This window comes from Muscardinus avellanarius, assembly GCF_963383645.1.
Source record: "Muscardinus avellanarius genome assembly, chromosome: 12".
NCBI lineage: Eukaryota > Metazoa > Chordata > Mammalia > Rodentia > Gliridae > Muscardinus > Muscardinus avellanarius.
Window position 1 is genome coordinate 93,983,216 of NC_137798.1, and position 19,329 is coordinate 94,002,544.

At 44.2% G+C, this 19,329-nt stretch overlaps 1 protein-coding gene across 2 annotated transcripts in view; it reads right to left on the reverse strand.

Moving 5' to 3' along the window:
• The window catches only part of NRDE2 (NRDE-2, necessary for RNA interference, domain containing), a gene marked incomplete at both ends in the record, with an annotated part of 46,745 nt that overhangs the window by 19,250 nt on the left and 8,166 nt on the right, over window positions 1-19,329 (reverse strand). The window contains 4 exons of one of the 2 annotated variants that reach the window (XM_080706991.1): window positions 1,438-1,888; window positions 8,652-8,801; window positions 12,198-12,431; window positions 13,481-13,592. In XM_080706991.1, coding sequence (XP_080563117.1) covers window positions 1,438-1,888; window positions 8,652-8,801; window positions 12,198-12,431; window positions 13,481-13,592 — 947 coding nt within the window. The remainder of the gene's footprint in view (window positions 1-1,437; window positions 1,889-8,651; window positions 8,802-12,197; window positions 12,432-13,480; window positions 13,593-19,329) is intronic. The other variant, XM_080706990.1, reaches the window with a different exon arrangement.

The window sequence follows — 19,329 nt, forward strand, 5'->3', positions numbered from 1 at the left end:
ACTCAGACTCTGTTGATAACCACTTAGTCATCACTATTTCTTTTAATGAAAACTTGGTTCTTAGGATGCCTGTGTCATCTAGAATGCTTGATCTGTTTAGTTCGCCTGACTGTCCTGTCTAATATTGTCATTTGTAACTAGACTTATGTATTAATAACCAGCATGCACTACCTTGAAAGCCTTTTCTGTAGAGCCACCTTACAAATAAAAAGCCAAACATGGGTGGTATCTAATAATTGTATGAGTGGTTCCACATGAAGGACCAAGACACGCCCATGTATCTTATTTATTTATTTATTTATTATTTATTTATTTTTGAGGTACTGGGGATGGAACCCAGGGGCATTCTATACCAAGCTACACCCCCAGCCCTATATTTTGTTCTTTTGAAACAGGGTCTCATTGAGAGGGCCTCACTAAGTAGCTGAGGCTGTCTTCGAACTGCGATCCTCCAGTCTCAGCCTCCCGAATGCTGGGATTACAAGCGTGCACCACCACGCCCGGCTACACATCCTTGTATTTTAGGAAGACAGCACACAGCTCTAACTACGTAACTTCCTGAGCGGCCCCGTTTCTCACAGTTCTGTGCCCTTTGCTGTGTGTCTGTATGTCGGGAACGCCTTTCTCTTAGGACTCCGCTCCTGGGCTGGGGATGTGGCTCAGTGGAAGAGTCCCTGCCCTGCATGCAGGCGTCCCTGGCTGAATCCTCAGCATGCCGCACAGTTAACAACGGAGTCTGCTGCCATCTCTCGTCCCTGTGCAGCCTTCCTTCCTCCCTCCTGGAGAGTCGCTCGAGCCCTCATGACACGATGACATGTCACAGCACTTCCTACCCTCATTACATTTATTCTTCCAGGTCAGGTGTTCTCACCGGGCTTTTTTTTGGGGGGGGGGTACTAAAGGTTGAAACACAAACATTCTGCCTCTGAGCTATAACCTCAGCCCTATTTTATTTTTATTTGGAAACAAGGTCTCACTAAGATGCTGAGGCTGGCCTCAAACTTTCGGTCCTCCTGCCCCAGCCTCCCCAGTACTGGGATTACAGGGTGCACCCCCACGCTGGCCCTCACTGGGTTTGAGCAAGCTCAGGGCAAGGGCTACAACCTGATTACCTTGACATGCCCATTGCCAGGCTTCCGCAGAGTAGCTCAAAGGGTCTCCCGCAGCCATGTGTGGTGGCACCAGCCTGCAATCCCAACACCAGGGAGGCTGAAGCAGGAGGACTGCAGCTTCACAGCCAGCCTCGTCAACTCAGTGAGACTCTTGGCAACCTAGCAAAAGCCTATTTCCAAGCAAAAAAATAAAAAGCGCTGGTGATGTAGCCCAAAGGTAGACTGCCCCTAGGTTCAATCCTCAGTACCACAAAGGGGAAAAAAAGATCTGCCTCAAATAAAAAATGTCATTGCAAGGTATAAGAGCCAGGGCAGTGATACTTACCTGAAAAGCCACAAACGCCATCCACAGCGCCGTGTCCCTCGGGTTCTCCCGAACTCTCCTGTTAAACTCCTCCACCTTGGCCTTGAGGACAGCGCCCTCTCTGTCTGCCTGGGGGTCTGGCTGCTTTGACTCTTGCTCTGAAGGGCCCTGTCCTTGCAGCCACCGTGCGGTTGACGGATCGTAAATTCCCAGGGGATTCAACCAGGCTGTAACGGGAGCAGCCACATCGCCGGAGTCCTTCACCGGGATAAAGGAGACGGGCTCGGAGGAGGGGGGCTCAGCGGGGCTGCTGACAGCCAGTCCGTCGACGCTCATCAGTCCCACGCTCTTCTTCGTAAAATAGCGCTCAACCTGCTTGCGTGTGTGCTTCCTTGCCGAGGGAGCCCCTTCCCAGGATATACACTGCTTCTTGGGGTTAATGCCCAGGCAGGAGTCTCCTTTCCTCTTGTATCTTATTTCAGAAAAAGACAAAAGTTACTGAGGGCGTCTGTGCACCACCTCTGAGTGACTGAAGGCCCATTAGAGCTAACTCTAGTTATCCAAGTTCACTGCGTGTCCAACCTCGCCTCATCTTCAAGTTGTTTCCCCTGAGAGTCAGATGAGAAGTAGCAATTTGCGTTTTTTCTGCCTGGCTAGACTTTCTCTAACACTTCCGACACTTTGCTAACATCTTCTGAGCTTCAGATCAAGCCCGTCTCCTAGATCTTAGTCATTTACATTTTCCTGGAGCTCTGTCATTAAAGCACTGCCACATACATCGTGTGATCCGATCCTCTCTGCCGTGTGTGACAGGCGAGGCAGAAATTGTCATCCCTTCTTATACTGTTCCTAAGTTAGGACACGGAGACCTGGAAACCTAGGTCATCTGTCTCCTGACTCAATCCCATTTTCTCAATAGTGTCCTGTGTCCCTACTTAAGAAGACAACATACCTCTAAGCTACACCCCCAGGGTTTCACTGAGTTGCAAGGGGCCTCACTAAGTAGCTGAGGCTGTCCTCGAACTGCGATCCCCCTGTCTCAAGCCTCCCAAATGCTGGGATTACGAGCATTCACCACCATGCTTGCCTTAGGATTCTTTTAATACTAAAACAAAGTATGTCACATGAAATTACATTTGGATATTTTATACTCTAGAGGAAAAAAGGCTGGGTTTTAAAACGCTTCAGTGGAACTCGTGGGTGTCCCGAGTTACCAAGATGACTACTGAATATGTGCACATGTAAATGCTAAGGGAAACTCTGCACTTTTCTGTACATAGTTAGCAAACAACCCAATTAAAACTGAGCAAAAGAGCTGAAACTGAAATTGCAAACAGGAAAACAAGAATGGCCAATAAACACAGGGAAGTACTCAGCATCCTCAGCCGCCGAGGAAGTGCTCACCAGCCCACAATGAGGCACATACCACACGCCCCTCAGGACAGCTGAGATCCACAACACTGACAACACCAAATACTGGTGGTAACCAGAATTCTCACATGCTATTGGTGGGAATATAAGCTAGTACCATCACTTTGGCAGGCTATTAAAAACTAGACACAAAACTGGGTATGTTGTGCATGCCTGTAATCCCAGTACCCTAAAAAGCAGGGACAGGAAGATCACAAGTCCAAGGCCAGCCTCAGCAACTTAGTGAGACCCTGTCTCAAAATAAAAAATAAAATGGGACTGATGTGCAGTTCAGAGGCAGAATACCCCTGGGTTCAATCCCATATAACAGAAAAAAAAAAAAAAAAGAAACCACCAAGCACAGACCTACCCTATGAACAAGCAAGTCAAATCCTAGGTATGTACCCCAAAAGTGAAACCACATCAACATCAACACAAACACTTGTGCACTAATGTTTTCAGCAGGTGTATTCATAACAGCCAAACACTGGAAATAGCCCAGGTGTCATTCAATAGAACGGATACATACATGGTGGCCCAGTCATACAATGGAATATTACCAGTCATAAAAGAGAACAAACTCTGATTCTAGTACTTGGGAGGCTGAGATGGGAGGATTGTAGGTTCCAGACCAGCCTCAGCAATTAAACAAGACTCTCAGCAACCTAGCGAGACCAAAAGAGAACAAACTACTAATGAAAGCCACGTGGATGAGTCTCAGAAACACTGCATGGAGTGAAAGAAGCCAGACTCAAAGGAGTACATGCTAGCCAGGCGAGGTGGGCACGCTTGTAATCCCCGCGCTTGGGAGGCGGAGACAGGAGGATCGCACGGGTTCAAAGCCAGCCTCAGCTACTTAGTGAGGCTCTCGGCAACTTAGTGAGACACTGCTTCCCAAAAAAAATGTAAAAAAATAGGTCTGGGAGTAAAGCCCAGAGGTAGAAAGCCTCTGGGTTCCACCCCCAGTACCACCACTAAAAATAAATAAATAAATATATATATATATAAAGGAGCACATGCTGTATGATTCCGCTTACATGAAATCCTGATCAGACAAAACTAACCAATGGTTGAAAAATTAAAGCAGTGAGTGCCTCTTGGGGAGCCCAGAGTTGGACTGACTGAAAAGAAGGATGAGAAAATGTGTGGAGCCACAGGGAGGCTCCCCAGTCTTTTCTATTGTTACTAGTATTCGTATTGCAATCATTTTTATTTTGTTCATTTATTTGTTTATTTATTTATTTATTGCGGGTCTGGGGATGGAACCCAGGGGCATTCAATCTCCAAGCGACACCCTCTGCCCTATTTTTTATTCTTTATTTTGAAATAGGATCTCACTGAGTTGCAAAGGGCCTCACTAAGTAGCTGAGGCTGGCTTCGAACCTGGGCAGTGCCTCCCAAATGCTGGGATTACAAGCGTGTGCCACCATGCCTGGCTTGTTCATTTATTTTTCTGGTGCTGGAGGTTGAACACGGGGACATTCTACCTCTGAGCTACACCCCCAGGCCTTTTTTATTTTTTGTTTAGAAACAGGGTATTGCTAAGTTGCTTAAGGTCTTGCTAACTTGGTGAGGCTGGCCTCTCCTCTTTGTCTCCTCCTCCCAAATATTGGGATTACAGGTGTGAGCCACCATAACCAGCTAATATTCTAGATTTTCACTGGGGTCTGGGTTACATACGTGTACACATTTGTCAATACTCAGAGAATGAAGATTTGTGCAGTATATTATATATATATATATATTTTTTTAATCAAAAGAAAAAAAACTACTGAATTCTAGTGAGTAATACACATGCTGAGATATTTAGGGAATAATGTGTTGTCTGCCATTCACTTTGAAATGCAACCTCAAAATAAGACGAGCTGGTGGCAGCTACGTAATGAAGAAAGTCCAGGTGGATGTCGGTGGTGGAAAGCAAGAGGTCGCATATGAGAGTGAAATGCTTTCAGCTTCTGCTGTGCATTCAAACATCTGCACAGGTAAATATGGTGAGGACAAAGGCCACCTTCCTTCGGCACTCACGAAGCCCTGCCTGCCCCTCCCGCAGGCCGGCCTGGGCGCTCCCTCACTACACCAGGGGCCCTCGGCGTCGGCCTTGACTCCCCATCGCTGCTGGACGTGGCTCAGTGGCAGAGCGCTTGACCAGTGTGCTTGAGGCCCTGCTGGGATGCTCAAACTTGGAGAAGATGTACTTTCCTATTAAGCCAAATTTGACTTTGTGGAACTTCCAGTCAGTCCTGGTCCTGCTTCCCAGGGTCACACAGAACACTATCAGTCCACCTTCCAAAGACAGTCCAGCAAAGCTTAAAAGACAACCATCATATCATACTTGGCTACAGACCAAATATCCACTTCACTCCTCAAGTGCTCACAGAACAGAGCTGGTGAAATCAGAAGTAACTGCTCGCTGTCCTCTCAAAGCTCTTGGTTTGTCAGCTCCCTTTCAAGTCTGGAAACTCAGTATCTGGCACAATAGTGCCACTGTCCTCTGCCCAGTTCAGATGCCGTAGGATTGCTATCTTCCTAAACTGAGACACTAGCAGCTCTACAGCCATTTATCCAGGAAAGACTGCCTCGTTCACACTTTACCAGGTCCCTAGGAAATCAACAATGCATAAGCCTTTTAACATTTCCCTTTGCAGGATAGAGTAATAGAGTCGTTTCTAATCACTCTTTGTTAATGTTCCCCCACACACACCTATTAACAAATAATAACCGTTTTTGTTTTTGTTTTTGTTTTCAGTACTGGAGATGGAACCCAGGGGCATTCTACCTCCAAGCTACACCCCCAGCCCTATTTTTTATTCTTTATTTTGAAACAGGGTCTCAATGAGTTGCAAAGGGCCTAACTAGCTAAGGCTGTCCTCGAACCGAGATCCTCCTCTCAGCCTCCCACATGCTGGGATTACAAGTGTGCGCCACCACACCTATAAGTAATAACCTTTTTACTTGCACACCAAGTTTCAATTCTGTATCAGATATTACTAATCTGAGTGCAAGGCAGGGCGGGAATTATAATGTCCTATCTGTGAATGAAGAGGAGGCTCACGAAGGTCAAGTGACTTGCCCGGGATTACGGGAGTGTGCTGCTTGTCAATCACAGGCAAAAGGAGAACCTGGACCTGTTTCCGGCTCCAGAAAGTGCCCTATCACAAAAACGTCCCAGCTCTATTAGTGGTTCAAATCCCACCCCTGCTGCTCCCGGGAAGCCTGGTCATGAGCAATTACTGAACCTGTGTCCTCCAGGAGCGGTGCGAGCATCAGACACACTGACATTCGTAACAGGAGCCCAGGACCATCACACGCACCCCGACCCGTCACGCCTGCTGGCTGCCTGTCTTTTACTGGGTGCCCACCACATTTGTGGCACTACACTGTGGTGGCATGAAAAGCCAAACAAGACTTCACGAAATGTTAAAATAATAAAAAATATATAAATTCATTTTAAATATGATAGTCATTTATTCTCAGCTATGAGGTTCTAGTCAACAGTATGTCAACTAGGAGTGGTACAAATCTCTAATCTCAGAACTTGGGAGGCTGAGACAGGAGGATCACAGGTTCAGGGCCAGCCTCAGCTACTTAGCAGGACCCTGTTTCAAAATAAAGAATAAAGCCAGGTGTGGCGGGGCACACTTACAATCCCAGCATTCGAGAGGTAGAGACAGGAGTATCGCGGTCCATGGACAGCCTCAGCAACTTAGCGAGTCCCTTCACAACTCAGTAAGACCTATTTCAAAAATTAAAAAAGGACTAAAGCCGGGCGTGGTGGCACATGCTTGTAATCCCCGCGCTTGGGAGGTAGAGACAGGAGGATTGCGCAGGTTCGAAGCCAGCCGCGCGCGCTGGCTTAGGAGACCCTGTTTCTAAATAAAAATATAAAATAGGTCTGGGAGTGTAGCCCGGAGGTAGAAGGTCTTCCAGGAACCCCAGTACCACCAAAATAAAAAAAAAAAGGACTAAAAAAATAGGACTGGGGGTGTCACTCGAAGGTATAAATACCCCTGGGTTCTATCCCGAGTACCACAAAAAAATAAAAAATAAAAAATAAATAAAATAGGGCTTGGGAATATAGCTCAGAGGTAGAATGCCTCTGAGTTCAATCCTCAGTATACCCCCCCAAATACAACAACAGTATGTTGATTAAATATGCTCCGAAAAACAACTGAGATAAATGACCATAAAGGAAATTTTAGTTGGAATTGTTTATGTGGTAAGGTCAATAAGGTAATGAAAACTAAAATTTATTTTAAAAAATAATTGAACTATCAAGAATAACAATTTCTAAGATCTCTTGGACTTTATTCCATGATACCTTCCATTTTAATACCTGTAAACTGGGAACAGAGACTGTATGTTACTGTTCTTTATGTTTCCAAGATTCCTACAAAACACTAAGCATCTAAAGATTTTTTGTTTGTTTGTTTTTTGGTGGTGGTACTGGGGTGGAACCCAGGGGCCTTCTACCTCCAGGTTATACTCCCAGACCTATTTTTTATATTTTTTACTTGGAAACAGGGTCTCGCTAAGTTGCTGAGAGCCTCACTAAGCAGCTGAGGCTGGCTTTGAACCTGAGCAATCCTCCTGTCTCAGCCTCCCAAGCGCTGGGATTACAAGCATGCACCACCACGCCCGGCTTGAGTTTTTTGTTTTGTCTGTGGTCCTGGGGATTGAATTCACGAGCATTCTACCCCCGAGCCACACCCTACCTTATTTTTTTATGCTTTATTTTTGAAACAGGGCTTACTACACTGTGGAGGCCTGGCTAAGTAGCTGAGGCGGGCCATGAACCTGCGATCCTCCTGTCTCAGTCTCCCAAGTACTGAGATTTCAAGTGTATGCCACCACGACTGGCTTCTAAAGAGTTCTAGGAAGTACTCAAAAACATTTTTTTCCCTTGGTTCTAGGGATCAAAACCAGGGCCTGACACATGCTAGACAAGTGCTCTACCATTGAGCTATATCCCCAGTCCTAAGTACTCAAATAATTGATTTTGAGACAAGGTCTCACTAAGTTGCCCAGCATGGCCAAGAAGTCACAATCCTTCTGCCTCGGCCTCCTTGTAGCTGGGATTATAAGATCCAGCCACTGTGCCTGGCTTACTCAAATATTTTTGATTGACAGATTACAGGGGAAAAGTTCAAACTCATTACTGAAGCAAATACCACCACCTATTTTTATGATCATCTGGGTGGTGTATGCTAGAAATAATCTGAGAAAAAGTCATTACCATTAAATGTCTTTTAAATGGTGCATGTGGAGGATGGATAAATAAAAAGTTTTTGTCACTTTTTAAAATGGCATAGAGATTAAAGCAAATGATTTCGAGATACTCAGTGACAACTAATTATTAAAAGCTATTTTTAGATTCATTCATTAAAAAAATATTTATTGCCGGGCGTGGTGGCGCACGCTTGTAATCCCCGCGCTTGGGAGGCAGAAACAGGAGGATCGCGCAGGTTCGAAGCCAGCCACGCTGGCTTAGGAGACCCTGTTTCCAAAAATAAAAATAGGTCTGGGAGTATAGCCCGGAGATAGGCGGGCTTCCAGGAACCCCAGTACCACCACAAAAAAAAAAAAAAAAAAAATTATTGAACACCAACTAAACCTGGCTAAACATCAGGAATAAATAAAATTAGTCCAAACAGGTCTCAAGGTTTAAGCTTTTCACTTTAGAGTGTGAGGTGAGACATGTGCCTTACCAACTTAGCCATAGATAAAACCCAACACAATCCGAGAAAGGCAGGCAGACCGTGCTGAGAATTCAGAGGAGAGAGAAGTTACATCCAACAGCAAAATTCAGGAAAGAACACAACCAATACCTTGCTATGTCCCCTCGGTAGAGAGACTTATACTCCCAGTTTGCTGGATCCGGTTTTGTATCTGTTCTGAAGGTTTCTCCCGTCAGAGTCTGGACATCCTCAAGCCAAACAGAGCGAAGTCCAACATCAGCACCAGCATTATTTCCTTGGCTGTGGGATGAAGGAACAGGGAGGGGCATTCAGAAGTCATCCAGTGACGTATCTGGCATTTTCAGAAATATCAAGTTAACTTTCCAACCCACTTAAGTACAGAAACTACACATGCCAGAGAGATGAGGATTCCTACTCTGAGAAAAGAGTTTTTAAAACAAAGTACAACCTGTCACCACTAAATGACTCTTTACCAAGAGTCATCTCAGAAACTAACCTGAGAGCTATAGGTGTTCTTGTCAAACATGTCATTTAAATCTCAAATGTACTTATAAACAAAGGTGCTCTGAGGCAATCTGAGCACTAAGCAGAGAGAGAGAACATGCATCCAAAGGGAACAACAGCTTGCCGTGCGGCGAGCTGCTCCGCTTCACCCAGCTTCTGGGGAAGTGCTCAGAACTCTATTCCAACTCAATACTTAACAACAACAGCAGCTATGATTCTAGCCAGGCACAGTGGATCACGCCTGTACTCCCAGTACTGGGGAGGCTGAGTCAGGAGGTTCGCGGGTTCTCAGCCAACCTCAGCAACTTGGGCCCTCCACAACTTAGTGAGACCATTTCAAAATAAAAAATAAAATAGGGCTAAAAGTGCAGATCAAGAGGTAGAATGCTCCTGGGTTCAATCTCGGTGCACCAAAATATATATACATGCATATTTAATAAATATATATATGAATGACTAATTTCGGTCTCCAACATTCCTCAGGAGGACCCAGACACATTCGTATAGTCCTGACTCCATGTACAGTGTCGTGCCTGTTCACTTGGACCTCCTACAAAGGATACAATCATGAAGGCTCCCTGTAAAACAAGACTCTTATTTATCTCTTTGAACCAATTTGTGGGCTGGCACACTTTCAGTTTAAATACAAACAAATGAATGGGAACTGCTTCTCTCAGAGTTAAGTGACAGGGAGGAGAAGCTTTTCTAGGATGTAATATTTTCTTTCTCTAAAGAAAATCAGCTCATAACACTGCTAACACAGAAGCTGCCAAAATAGTCAAAAGAGCCATCAACCTGTTGTTCCATCATTGCTTTGTGGCTCTGCTAAAAAGATACAAAGAAAGATTCTGAAGGCTTTTAAATCATTCTTGACATGGAATACAACAAAATGGCATTGCAGAGATAGGCAGTCGCTACTCAATAAATATCTATTGAAGAATAAGCCTCCAGTTGAGATAGATGGCGATTTTAACATCTTCCTTCAGAAAGGTTTTCTGTCTACAGAACTGTAAGGGGCAGTGAAAGGAAGGAGAGCACACTGAAAAGACACTGATGCATTCCAGGACGAAAAGGAGAACTGGGGAGGGGCACTGCAGAACACCCTCGGGAGTAAACTAATCTACCTTTCCCCTAGGGGGTACTGAGGTCAGGACAGGATGTGGCCTGAGCCTATGCAATGAGGAGGGACCTCTGCCTTAATGTGGAAGGAAACAAAGGTCAATTAGGAGCTGCAGCCTCTGGGGAAGCTGCCCCTAGATGCCCTGAAGGAAAGTCCCACATGGTAAGCTACAGTCCATGAACCCACTTTCCTGATATCATGGAAAAACGTTCACAACTAACACGTTCTTGTCTATGTGGAAACGCACAATTCTCCCAGGATAACCTTCCCAGGAAGAGGCCACAGAGCTTAACAGCCAGAAAGCCAAAGAAGAACAATCCATGTTGATCTTTGTAAGGTTATTCCACAAAATAGCAAACTTCAAAACGCTATCTGGACCATAAAACTACTGAGAAGAGGCTGTGAAGATCCTCTGACACGGCCAAGCACAGGCTGAAACGAATTATTTCTCATAGTAGTTCCTGTGTTTCAGATATTCTTTCAAGCCCACTTTCCTCAGCTCTAAAAAAGGAACAAGATGATAAAAGGTAAGTAGTTTGCTCTGGAAGCACAGTAAAGAACAAGTGTAACAGGCCAGGGTTAGCTCGGGGCAGAGCACGCTCACCTAGCGTGCAGGGCCCCGGGCACTGCAAAACAAAGCAAGGATCTCAATTCAATGATACATTTACCCTGCCGTGCTGTGGCGTGGGTGGTGGCAAGTAAGTCAGGCCCGCTTCCTGTCCTCCTAAATTCAGCCCATTTCAGAATCTTCTGCTTATTCCTTTAGTTTTGTCTCCTAAGACCAAGCCTGGGCTACAGGCGTATGGCACCTGGGATACACAGAGCTAAATAAATCTGGCTCCTCTGAGCCCCAGAGGCCTGGAGTGTCTTCACCCCTGCTCCGGGATCCCGGAAGACCATGGTGTTTGCCTCCTTGATGGAAACATTCAGCGTTGGTTCCAGGCCGGCCCCAACACGAGCTCTCTCTGGCGTCAACAGGACTTCCAAGCAGGCAACAAAAGCCAACAGTCCCTGAAGAGTTTCAAAACTCTCAGTGGCACTATTTTTTAAGTATGCCCTGGACAGGTACTTAAAAGTTTTCTTCTAGACTAAAGGAGCTAAGAAAAAAGTTAAATGAGCAATAACTCAAGAGGTTTCACCACACACCATCTGTTCCATCTCCACGGCCTTTTTATGCTCAAGGACGCCGGGCCAAGAGACAGGGCTACACTGCGACCACTCTGTGGAATGACTCCAGCAACTGGCTGCGTAGACAGCAGAGTGATAAGTGGGGAGAAAGAGGCCCCCAAGGAAAGGAAATACTGTGGTCATAAGCTAGTCTACACCTTCAACAGTATTGATTTCTTTTGTGTATGTGTTTGGGTGTGCGCGTGTGGGTAGTCCTGGGGATTGAACTCGGGGGCATTCTACCTCTAAGCTACAACCCCAGCCCTATTTATTTTTTATTCTGAAATGGGATCTCAGTAGGTTGTGGATGGCCTCACAAAGTTGCTGAGGCTGCCTACGAACCTACAATCCTCCTGTCTCAGCCTCCCAAGTACTGAGATTACAAGTGTGCGCCACCACGCTCAGACAACGCAGTGTTTCTAAACAAAGGTAAGAAAAGGAAAAGGACAAAAGCAATTATTTAAGAGCTCTATTAGCCTTAGCCAGAGAAAGTCCACGTGTGTGTATACAGGCGTGACTGACAAAAGATCCATTAAGAGAAACAGCAGTGAGATGCTTCTGTTATTCTAAGTGTGGACGCCAACAGCCCTCAGGATGGATTCTTCACTGCATTTACCCACCACGTGGTACAAGTGCCATTTTTCAGAAATCCCAAATCTGACTCTGATACACTCATACTCATTACTATATTTGAATATTTCCCAAAGAAAATTAGGCCCCAATTTTTATGACAGTTTTTCTTTTGTTTTTAAGCTGATCATGATGGTAGGGTTCTTTTGATTCGGTGGCCAAATAATCACGCAACTGTTTAACCTGTAGCAAAAAAATCAAGGAAAGAAAATTCCAATTTCAAATGTTACCAGTGCCTGAGAAGAGCAACCTGCCTGGGTTTCTGTGATTCCTTGGGACTGCCTCCAGCACTTCTGGATGACCTGTCCTTGGCGGAATCAGTGTCTGGCTCGGACCCGCTGCTGCTCGACCGCCTGGACTTCCGCCTTGTTCTCTTGTGGTGCTGATGTTTCCGCTTTTTCTTTTTCTCTCTCTTCTTTCTTCTGCTTGCTTGTGTGAGCTTTGTGTTAGTATCACTGTCATCTGAAGGCTCTGATTTCAGAGGACTCCTATTTGGAGAAAATCAACTTTAGAATTATTTTCAAGCCGGGCGTGGTGGCGCACGCTTGTAATCCTAGCGTTTAAGAGACTGAGACAGGAGGATCGCACAGGTTCAAAGCCAGCCTCAGCTACTTAATGAGGCTCTCAGCAATTTAGTGAGATCCTGTTTCCAAATAAAGTATAAAATAGGTCTGGGAGTATAGCCCGGAGGTAGAAAAGCCCCTGGGCTCCACCCCCAGTACCACACACAAAAAAAAGAATTATTTTCAAAGTAGGGAAAATAATATGCAAACAAGCAAATCATTACATAATCAGGTGCTCTATAAATACTGATATAACCTTACTATTTACCCATATACTATACAGTACTTTCCTGAATTATATAGCTGACCTTAAAGCTTAAGAATTGGACCAAAATAAAAGCACATCAAGAAATTCTCATCTTAATAGTTTCTAAATCTATGATTTCATATGTACACATATTTAAATAAAAGTAGTTAATCTATTATTTTATCAACTAAAGTACTGATTTTTTTCCAAAGACTTCCTATGCATTTAGAGAACTGGGTTTCAAATACAGACCATCTAAGTCTATATTTATGAACAAGTACAGTTCTCAGTTCAATGATCTACAAAAAATTCTTTCAGCGCTGGGCAGAGGTATGTGCCACCTTGCTCTGCCAGTGTTTTCATGCGCTCTCGTCCTATGTTATGTTACACGAGCTACTTTTACAGAAGTGTCAAAACTGCAACTAAAACAAATACCCGAATTACAATATTCTAAAGGTTACTCGTGAGGTTAGCAAAGCCACACGAGCACATCACTGATGTCATTTCCCTCACGGCCTAATTATAGGCCCTGTGTCACTTACGCGCCACTGCAGAGGGAAGCAAGGGCCCATCCCAGGAGGGCGGGAAGGAAGCAGGCACGGCTGCCTCTCTGCCAAGTCAGAGGAAGAGCTTTACGCAGCTCTTTCACCATGGGTTTTGTGAGGAGCATCACTTAAGCTATGACAATACAGCAATGGTGGCTAAAATCTATCTGTCAAAAAACTACCTTGCCAGTGGTGACCCTCCAGAAACAAGGGCTGTGGCCTCCTCAGTCTGTTGGTGGTTCAGCGATGTTATGGTTCCAACACAAAAGCTTGGGTTGCTCAGCCAGTCTAATTCTGCACGTGCAAAAGAGAGAAAAGATCAATGAAATTAGCTCAATATGATTTCAGGTTGTTTTGTGGTGGTGGTGGTGGTGGTGGTGGGTGGTGTGTGTGTGTGTGTGTGTGTGTGTGTGTGTGTGTGTGTGTGTGATGGAGAACTGAATCCAGGAGTGGGCTGTTTTCTTACTTTAAAACAGGGTCTTGCACTGCTGGCCTCAAACTGGCAATTCTCTTGTCTCTTGTTTCAGTCTCTCAAATACTGGGATTATAGATGTGTGCTACAGTGCCCAGACCAATATGATTTCCTTCCTTCCTTCTTTCTTTCTTCTATTCTTTCTTTCTTTCATTCTTCTTCTTTTTTTTTTTTTTTTTTTTTTTTTTGTAGTGCTGGGGATTGAAACCAGGTGTATTCTTCCTCTGGCTACAATCCTAACCCTTTTTATTTTTTAGTTTGAAACACAGTCTTGCTAAATTGCTGAGGCTGTCCTTGAACCTGCAACCCTCCTATTACAAATGTGCTACGTTATACCAGGCTTCAATATGATTTGTTTCCTTTCCTTTTTCTTTTTTTTTTTTTTTTTTTGGGGGGGGGGTAATCAGTGATTGAACCTGGAGGCATTCTACCTCCAAGCTACACCCCCAGCCCAATTTTATATTTTTACTTGGAAACAGGGTCTCATTAGGTTTCTGACAGCCTCCCTACATTGCCGAGGCTGGCTTTGAACCTGTGATCCTCCCGTTTCAGCTTTCAAAACCTGGGATTACAGCCGGGCGTGGTGGCACACGCTTGTAATCCCAGCGCTTGGGAGGCTGAGACAGGAGGATCACACAGGTTCAAAACCAGCCTCAGCTACTTAGTAAGGCTCTCAGCAACTTAGTGAGACCCTGTTTCCAAATAAAATATAAAATAGGTCTGGGGGTATAGCCCGGAGGTAGAATGCCCCAGTTCCACCAAAAAAATAAAAACTGGGATTACAAGTGTGCGCCACCATGTCTGGCAAAAAAAAAAAAAAAAATACATACAATAGTCTTTAGCATATTTACTGTTGTGCAACCACCTCCATAACTTTAGAACATTTTTATCATCCCATAAAGGAACTTCCAATGCTCGCCAGGCCCTCCCATTGCCACCCTCAGCCCTAGGGGGCAGTCACTAATCTGCTTCCTGTTTCTACAGTTGCCTGCTTGGACATTTAACAGAAACGAGCTGGTAGAATACGCTTTAAAACTGGCTTCCTTCACTTGCAAAGCATTTTCCAGGTTCTTCCATGCCGCTGCATGTATCACCATGCCATTCCTTTTTATCACCAACTAATATTTCATTTAATTGATATATCAGTTTATTCCTCTACTGATGGACATGTAGGTCATTTCCTCTTTGTAGCTAGTATGAATAATGCTGCTATGAACATTCATAAATATTTTATATGGAAATGTTTGTACTTCTCTTGGGTAGCACTTCTGGGTCATATGATAACTCATGTCCAGCATTTTGAGGGACTGCCAGGCTATTTTCCCAAGTAGCTGTATCATTAGATTCCCATTAACAATATATGAGGATTCCAATTTCTCCACATCTCAAAGACAGTTGTTGCCATTTGTCTGGTTGCAGACATCCTAGTAAGTGTGAGATGTTATCTCACTGTGGTTTTAGTTTCCACTTCCCTCGTGACTAATGATGCTGGCATCTTTTCCTGCGTTTACTGGCCAATCACAGATCTGATCTTTGGGCAATTAACTATTCAAATCCTTTGCTCATCTTTTAATTGGACTGTCTTTGTATTATTGAATTCTGAAGGTTCTTTATATATTCTGCATTCGAATCCCTTAGGGTAATCTTTAAACATATCAGCATGCTGCTCCCTGAAGACAGGTACTTAGATTTATGCCATAGCCCCAGCACCTCAGGCAATGCCTGACACAGAATAAGTGTTCAAAGATATTCATAGGAAAGAGAGGAAGCAGGCAGGATGGAAAATTCCAAAGGAAAGAAGGAATATTAGGCAGCACAGGAAAAAGAAAGAGTGACTTAAGTGCCTACAGTAGACCAGGTACCAGGCTAAGCATGGACATCCTTTTTATCTTTTCATTCTCATAACAAGGCTCTAAGGAAAGTATTATGATGTCCACTGTACAGAAGACAAAACTAGGGCTCGAAGGGATTAAGTAAGGTCATATCATGTAAATGCTAAGCGACTGCCCATGCACTCTTTCTGCAACTGTCTCCTTGTTCCCTCTAAAGCTGGCTCCCTTCCCTTGGGCCTAATTCCTGGTAGACAGAGATGTGAAAATACTTCCTGCTGCTCACTAGACCAGAAGTATTTTCATGACAATCTCATGAGCCAGGGGAAACAAAGGTGGAGAAAGATGAAACAGTAATCTGGGAGAGATGCTCTCAAACCATCTCAGCACCACTTGACATAAATGTTCAAAATAATGATTACAGTTGGATGGAATGTTAAAAAAAAAAATAAAGGTGGCTGTGGTGGTGCACACTGGTGGATTACTCTTGTAATCCCAGTACTTGGGGGGCTGAGACAGGAGGATCACAGGTTCACAGCCACCCTCAGCTACTTAGTGAGGCCCTCGTAACTGAGACCTGTTTCAAAATAAAGAATAAAAAGTAGGCCGGGCATGGTGGGGCACACTTGTAATCCCCGTGCTTGGGAGGCTGAGACAGGAGGATCGCACAGGTTTGAAGCCAGCCTCAGCTACTTAGTGAGGCTCTCCGCAACTTAGTGAGACCCTGTTTCCAAATAAAATATAAACTAGGTCTGGAAGTATAGCCCGGAGGTAGAAAGACAGACTCTGGGTTCCACCCCGAGGACCACCAAAAAAAAAAAAAAAAATAGGGCTAGGGTGTAGCTCGGAGATAGAAATGCCTGGGTTCCATCCCTAGTACCACAAAAAAGTAAAAAATAAAGAATAAAAAATAGGGCTAGAGGTATAACTCGGAGGTAGAATGCCCCTGGGTTCCATCCCCAGTACCACAAAAAAATATAAACATCAGAACTGCATGGAGTGCGTGTCTCTCCCAAGCCCTTCGGAAGGTACTAGGCAGGCTTCCGAGGGACGCAGCTGAGGCTATCCCACCTGGAACCTTTGTGACGAAAGTCATTTAAAAGGATTGAAACTCTTGGGTTGTGAACCCGCATCACCATGTACCTGTTTGTGTCTTCATCCCAAAGGGAAAAAGGTATCTGCACCTAACAAGTTGCTTTCTGCTTTGCTTTGTAGGGGGTAGCATGTTAGCTGAATGGGCATGGAATAGATTTTCAAACTTTTCTTAGCCAAAAGACTCACTTTTCTAAAAATAAACATCTTTCAGAAGATTTCAACGGGCAGAAGAGAAAAGGCAGATGCCCTGGCTGGGTGTTCGGGAAGAGATGGCTCTCAAGGCTCTCTGGAGCACAGCCTGGACAACGCATCGTCATTTGCAGAAAACAGCTGGAGGTCCCTAGGAGAGTCACGTGAGCCTGGATCTTGGATTCTTTGCCCAGCGCTCTCTACCACACCATGGCGCTGGTGCTACTCTACTTCCTCCACAGGGCAGGAGCTGGAAAGTCTCCTTGCCAACGGTACTGGAGGCTGTTATGGCAATACTCGTGCCGACATCTCTTTATAAACATTCAATCTTCCCCCTATATTCTTTGTTTTTGTTCTTTTGAGGTGCTGGGTATGGAACCCAGGGGCATTCTACCTCCAAGCTACACTCCCAGACCTATTTTTTTTCTTTATTTTGAAACAAGGTCTCACGGAGTTGCAAAGGGCCTAAGTAGCTGAGGCTGTCTACGAACCAGGATCCTCCTTCTCAGCCTCCCAAATGTTGGGATTACAAGCGTGCGCCACCTCGCCCAGCTCAATCTTCGCCTTATATTCTAAGCCAAGGGTCAAACAAATCCTCTGGGGACCAGATTAGTCATGACTACTGTGATGTGAGAAAGGAATGGTAACAGAAAAAAGGAAACAATAGTTATTTTGCCAGTCAGAGAAATATACTAACTGGCTTACAACTCTTGTGTTCTGGTTTCCAGCACCCTCCCCTCCCACCAGTCTCTTCCCAACATGAGGGCAGAAGCCATCACTGGAAGAGAACTCTGGTAGGAAGTAACAACACTCTATACATACCTGTTGGACTAAAAGAAATGAATGAGGATGTGGGCCATCTTTGTATTGTTATATTCCAGCGTGAACTGAAAAAATTTGAGATTGCTAAAAAAAAATCCACTATCAAGGTATAAAGCACAACTATTAAAATTCTTCCTGCTTCACTGTGCATGTGTATTTAATCACTAAATAAATTACTAGGTGCTTGGGGATAGTTTTAGATCTTGGAGGGCAATGGTGAGCACATGATGCTTATAATGAACCACAGCCTTGCCTTTTCAAATGCCAGTTTGATTGTTAAATTCAATTTTGGTTGAACAGAATTCTGGAGATTTAGCTGAGACTAAGAGATGTTTTATTAATCAGACTGTAAAGTCTTTTTCAATAGTTGCTTATATCCTCACATAATTTACAGTGTGAGAGAAATCAAATATGTAAATGTGCCAGTATTAAGCAGGATGTAACAGAGAAGACCAGCAGGATATCAAATGCCTAGGGTTTACAAAGGAGAACTGACAAGTGTGTGTGTGTGTGTGTGTGTGTGTGTGTGTGTGTGTGTTACTGGGGATTGAGCCCGGGGCCTTTTTAACTCCAAGATACATCCCCAGCCTTATTTTTATTTTGAAACAGGGCCTTGCTAGTTGATGAGTCTCACTACTTGCTGAGGCTGTCCTCGAATCTGTAGTCCTCCTGTCTCAGCCTCCACAAGTACTGGGATTACAGGCGTGGGGCATCATGTCCGGCCCCAACTTTTTTTTACAGTAAATAATTCATAGGTTGGAACTTGTCCAGAACCTGTTAACTCAGTCATACACATACACACATCTAAGAAAGGAAGAAAAACCAGGTAGAAAAACACTTCAGACCTACTGCCTAACAAAAATAGGCAGCTATCTGATAAAGCACCAGCATGATAAACTTCCAGGGTAACTTAACAGAAAACAATACGGTGAATCATCACCAAACACTTGATGCTGAAATACCTTCTCTGGTAATCTTATAATTCTACTTCTTGAAAATGCTTTAATTCAATTTTACCATAGACGAAGGAATTGTCATGCCTAAGATTTAAGCTTTCAAAATAAAATTTGAATTGTAATTGGGTAAAATCTCCACATTCAACATCCATTCTGCATTGTTACAACAAAACAGCACTGATTACAATTTAAATGAACTCAGAGATGAGCACCACCCCCACCAAAGATGATAATTTAGCAAAAATTCTAGGGCTGACTGTATAAACATATTAGCACATATATTAAGGAAGTGGTTTGTTCTTTTAAAAAGAACAAAGCAAGCTCTTTGTTTTAATCAAAACCCTTATTTTCTGAGAAAGAAACCAGCAGCACAAACTTATACAAAAAGCACCAGCAAACATGGCTGAAGACCGCACTGAAATGGTGACAACAAACGTCAGCAAAGTCAGTCCTTCCATGGGCCTTAACCTACAGTGCAAGGAAGCCCAGAATTCCAAAGTGATGCTTACAGCAGCAAGACTCCAACACGGTAATATCACAGCACGGTTTACAACACGACATCGGAGAATCGAGAAGACATGGGTTCAAAGTGATTTTTACAACTCTGGCCAAGTACTTATCTAGGTCTCTTATTTTCATTCAGCAATTTTTTTCTTTGCTTTTTTTAA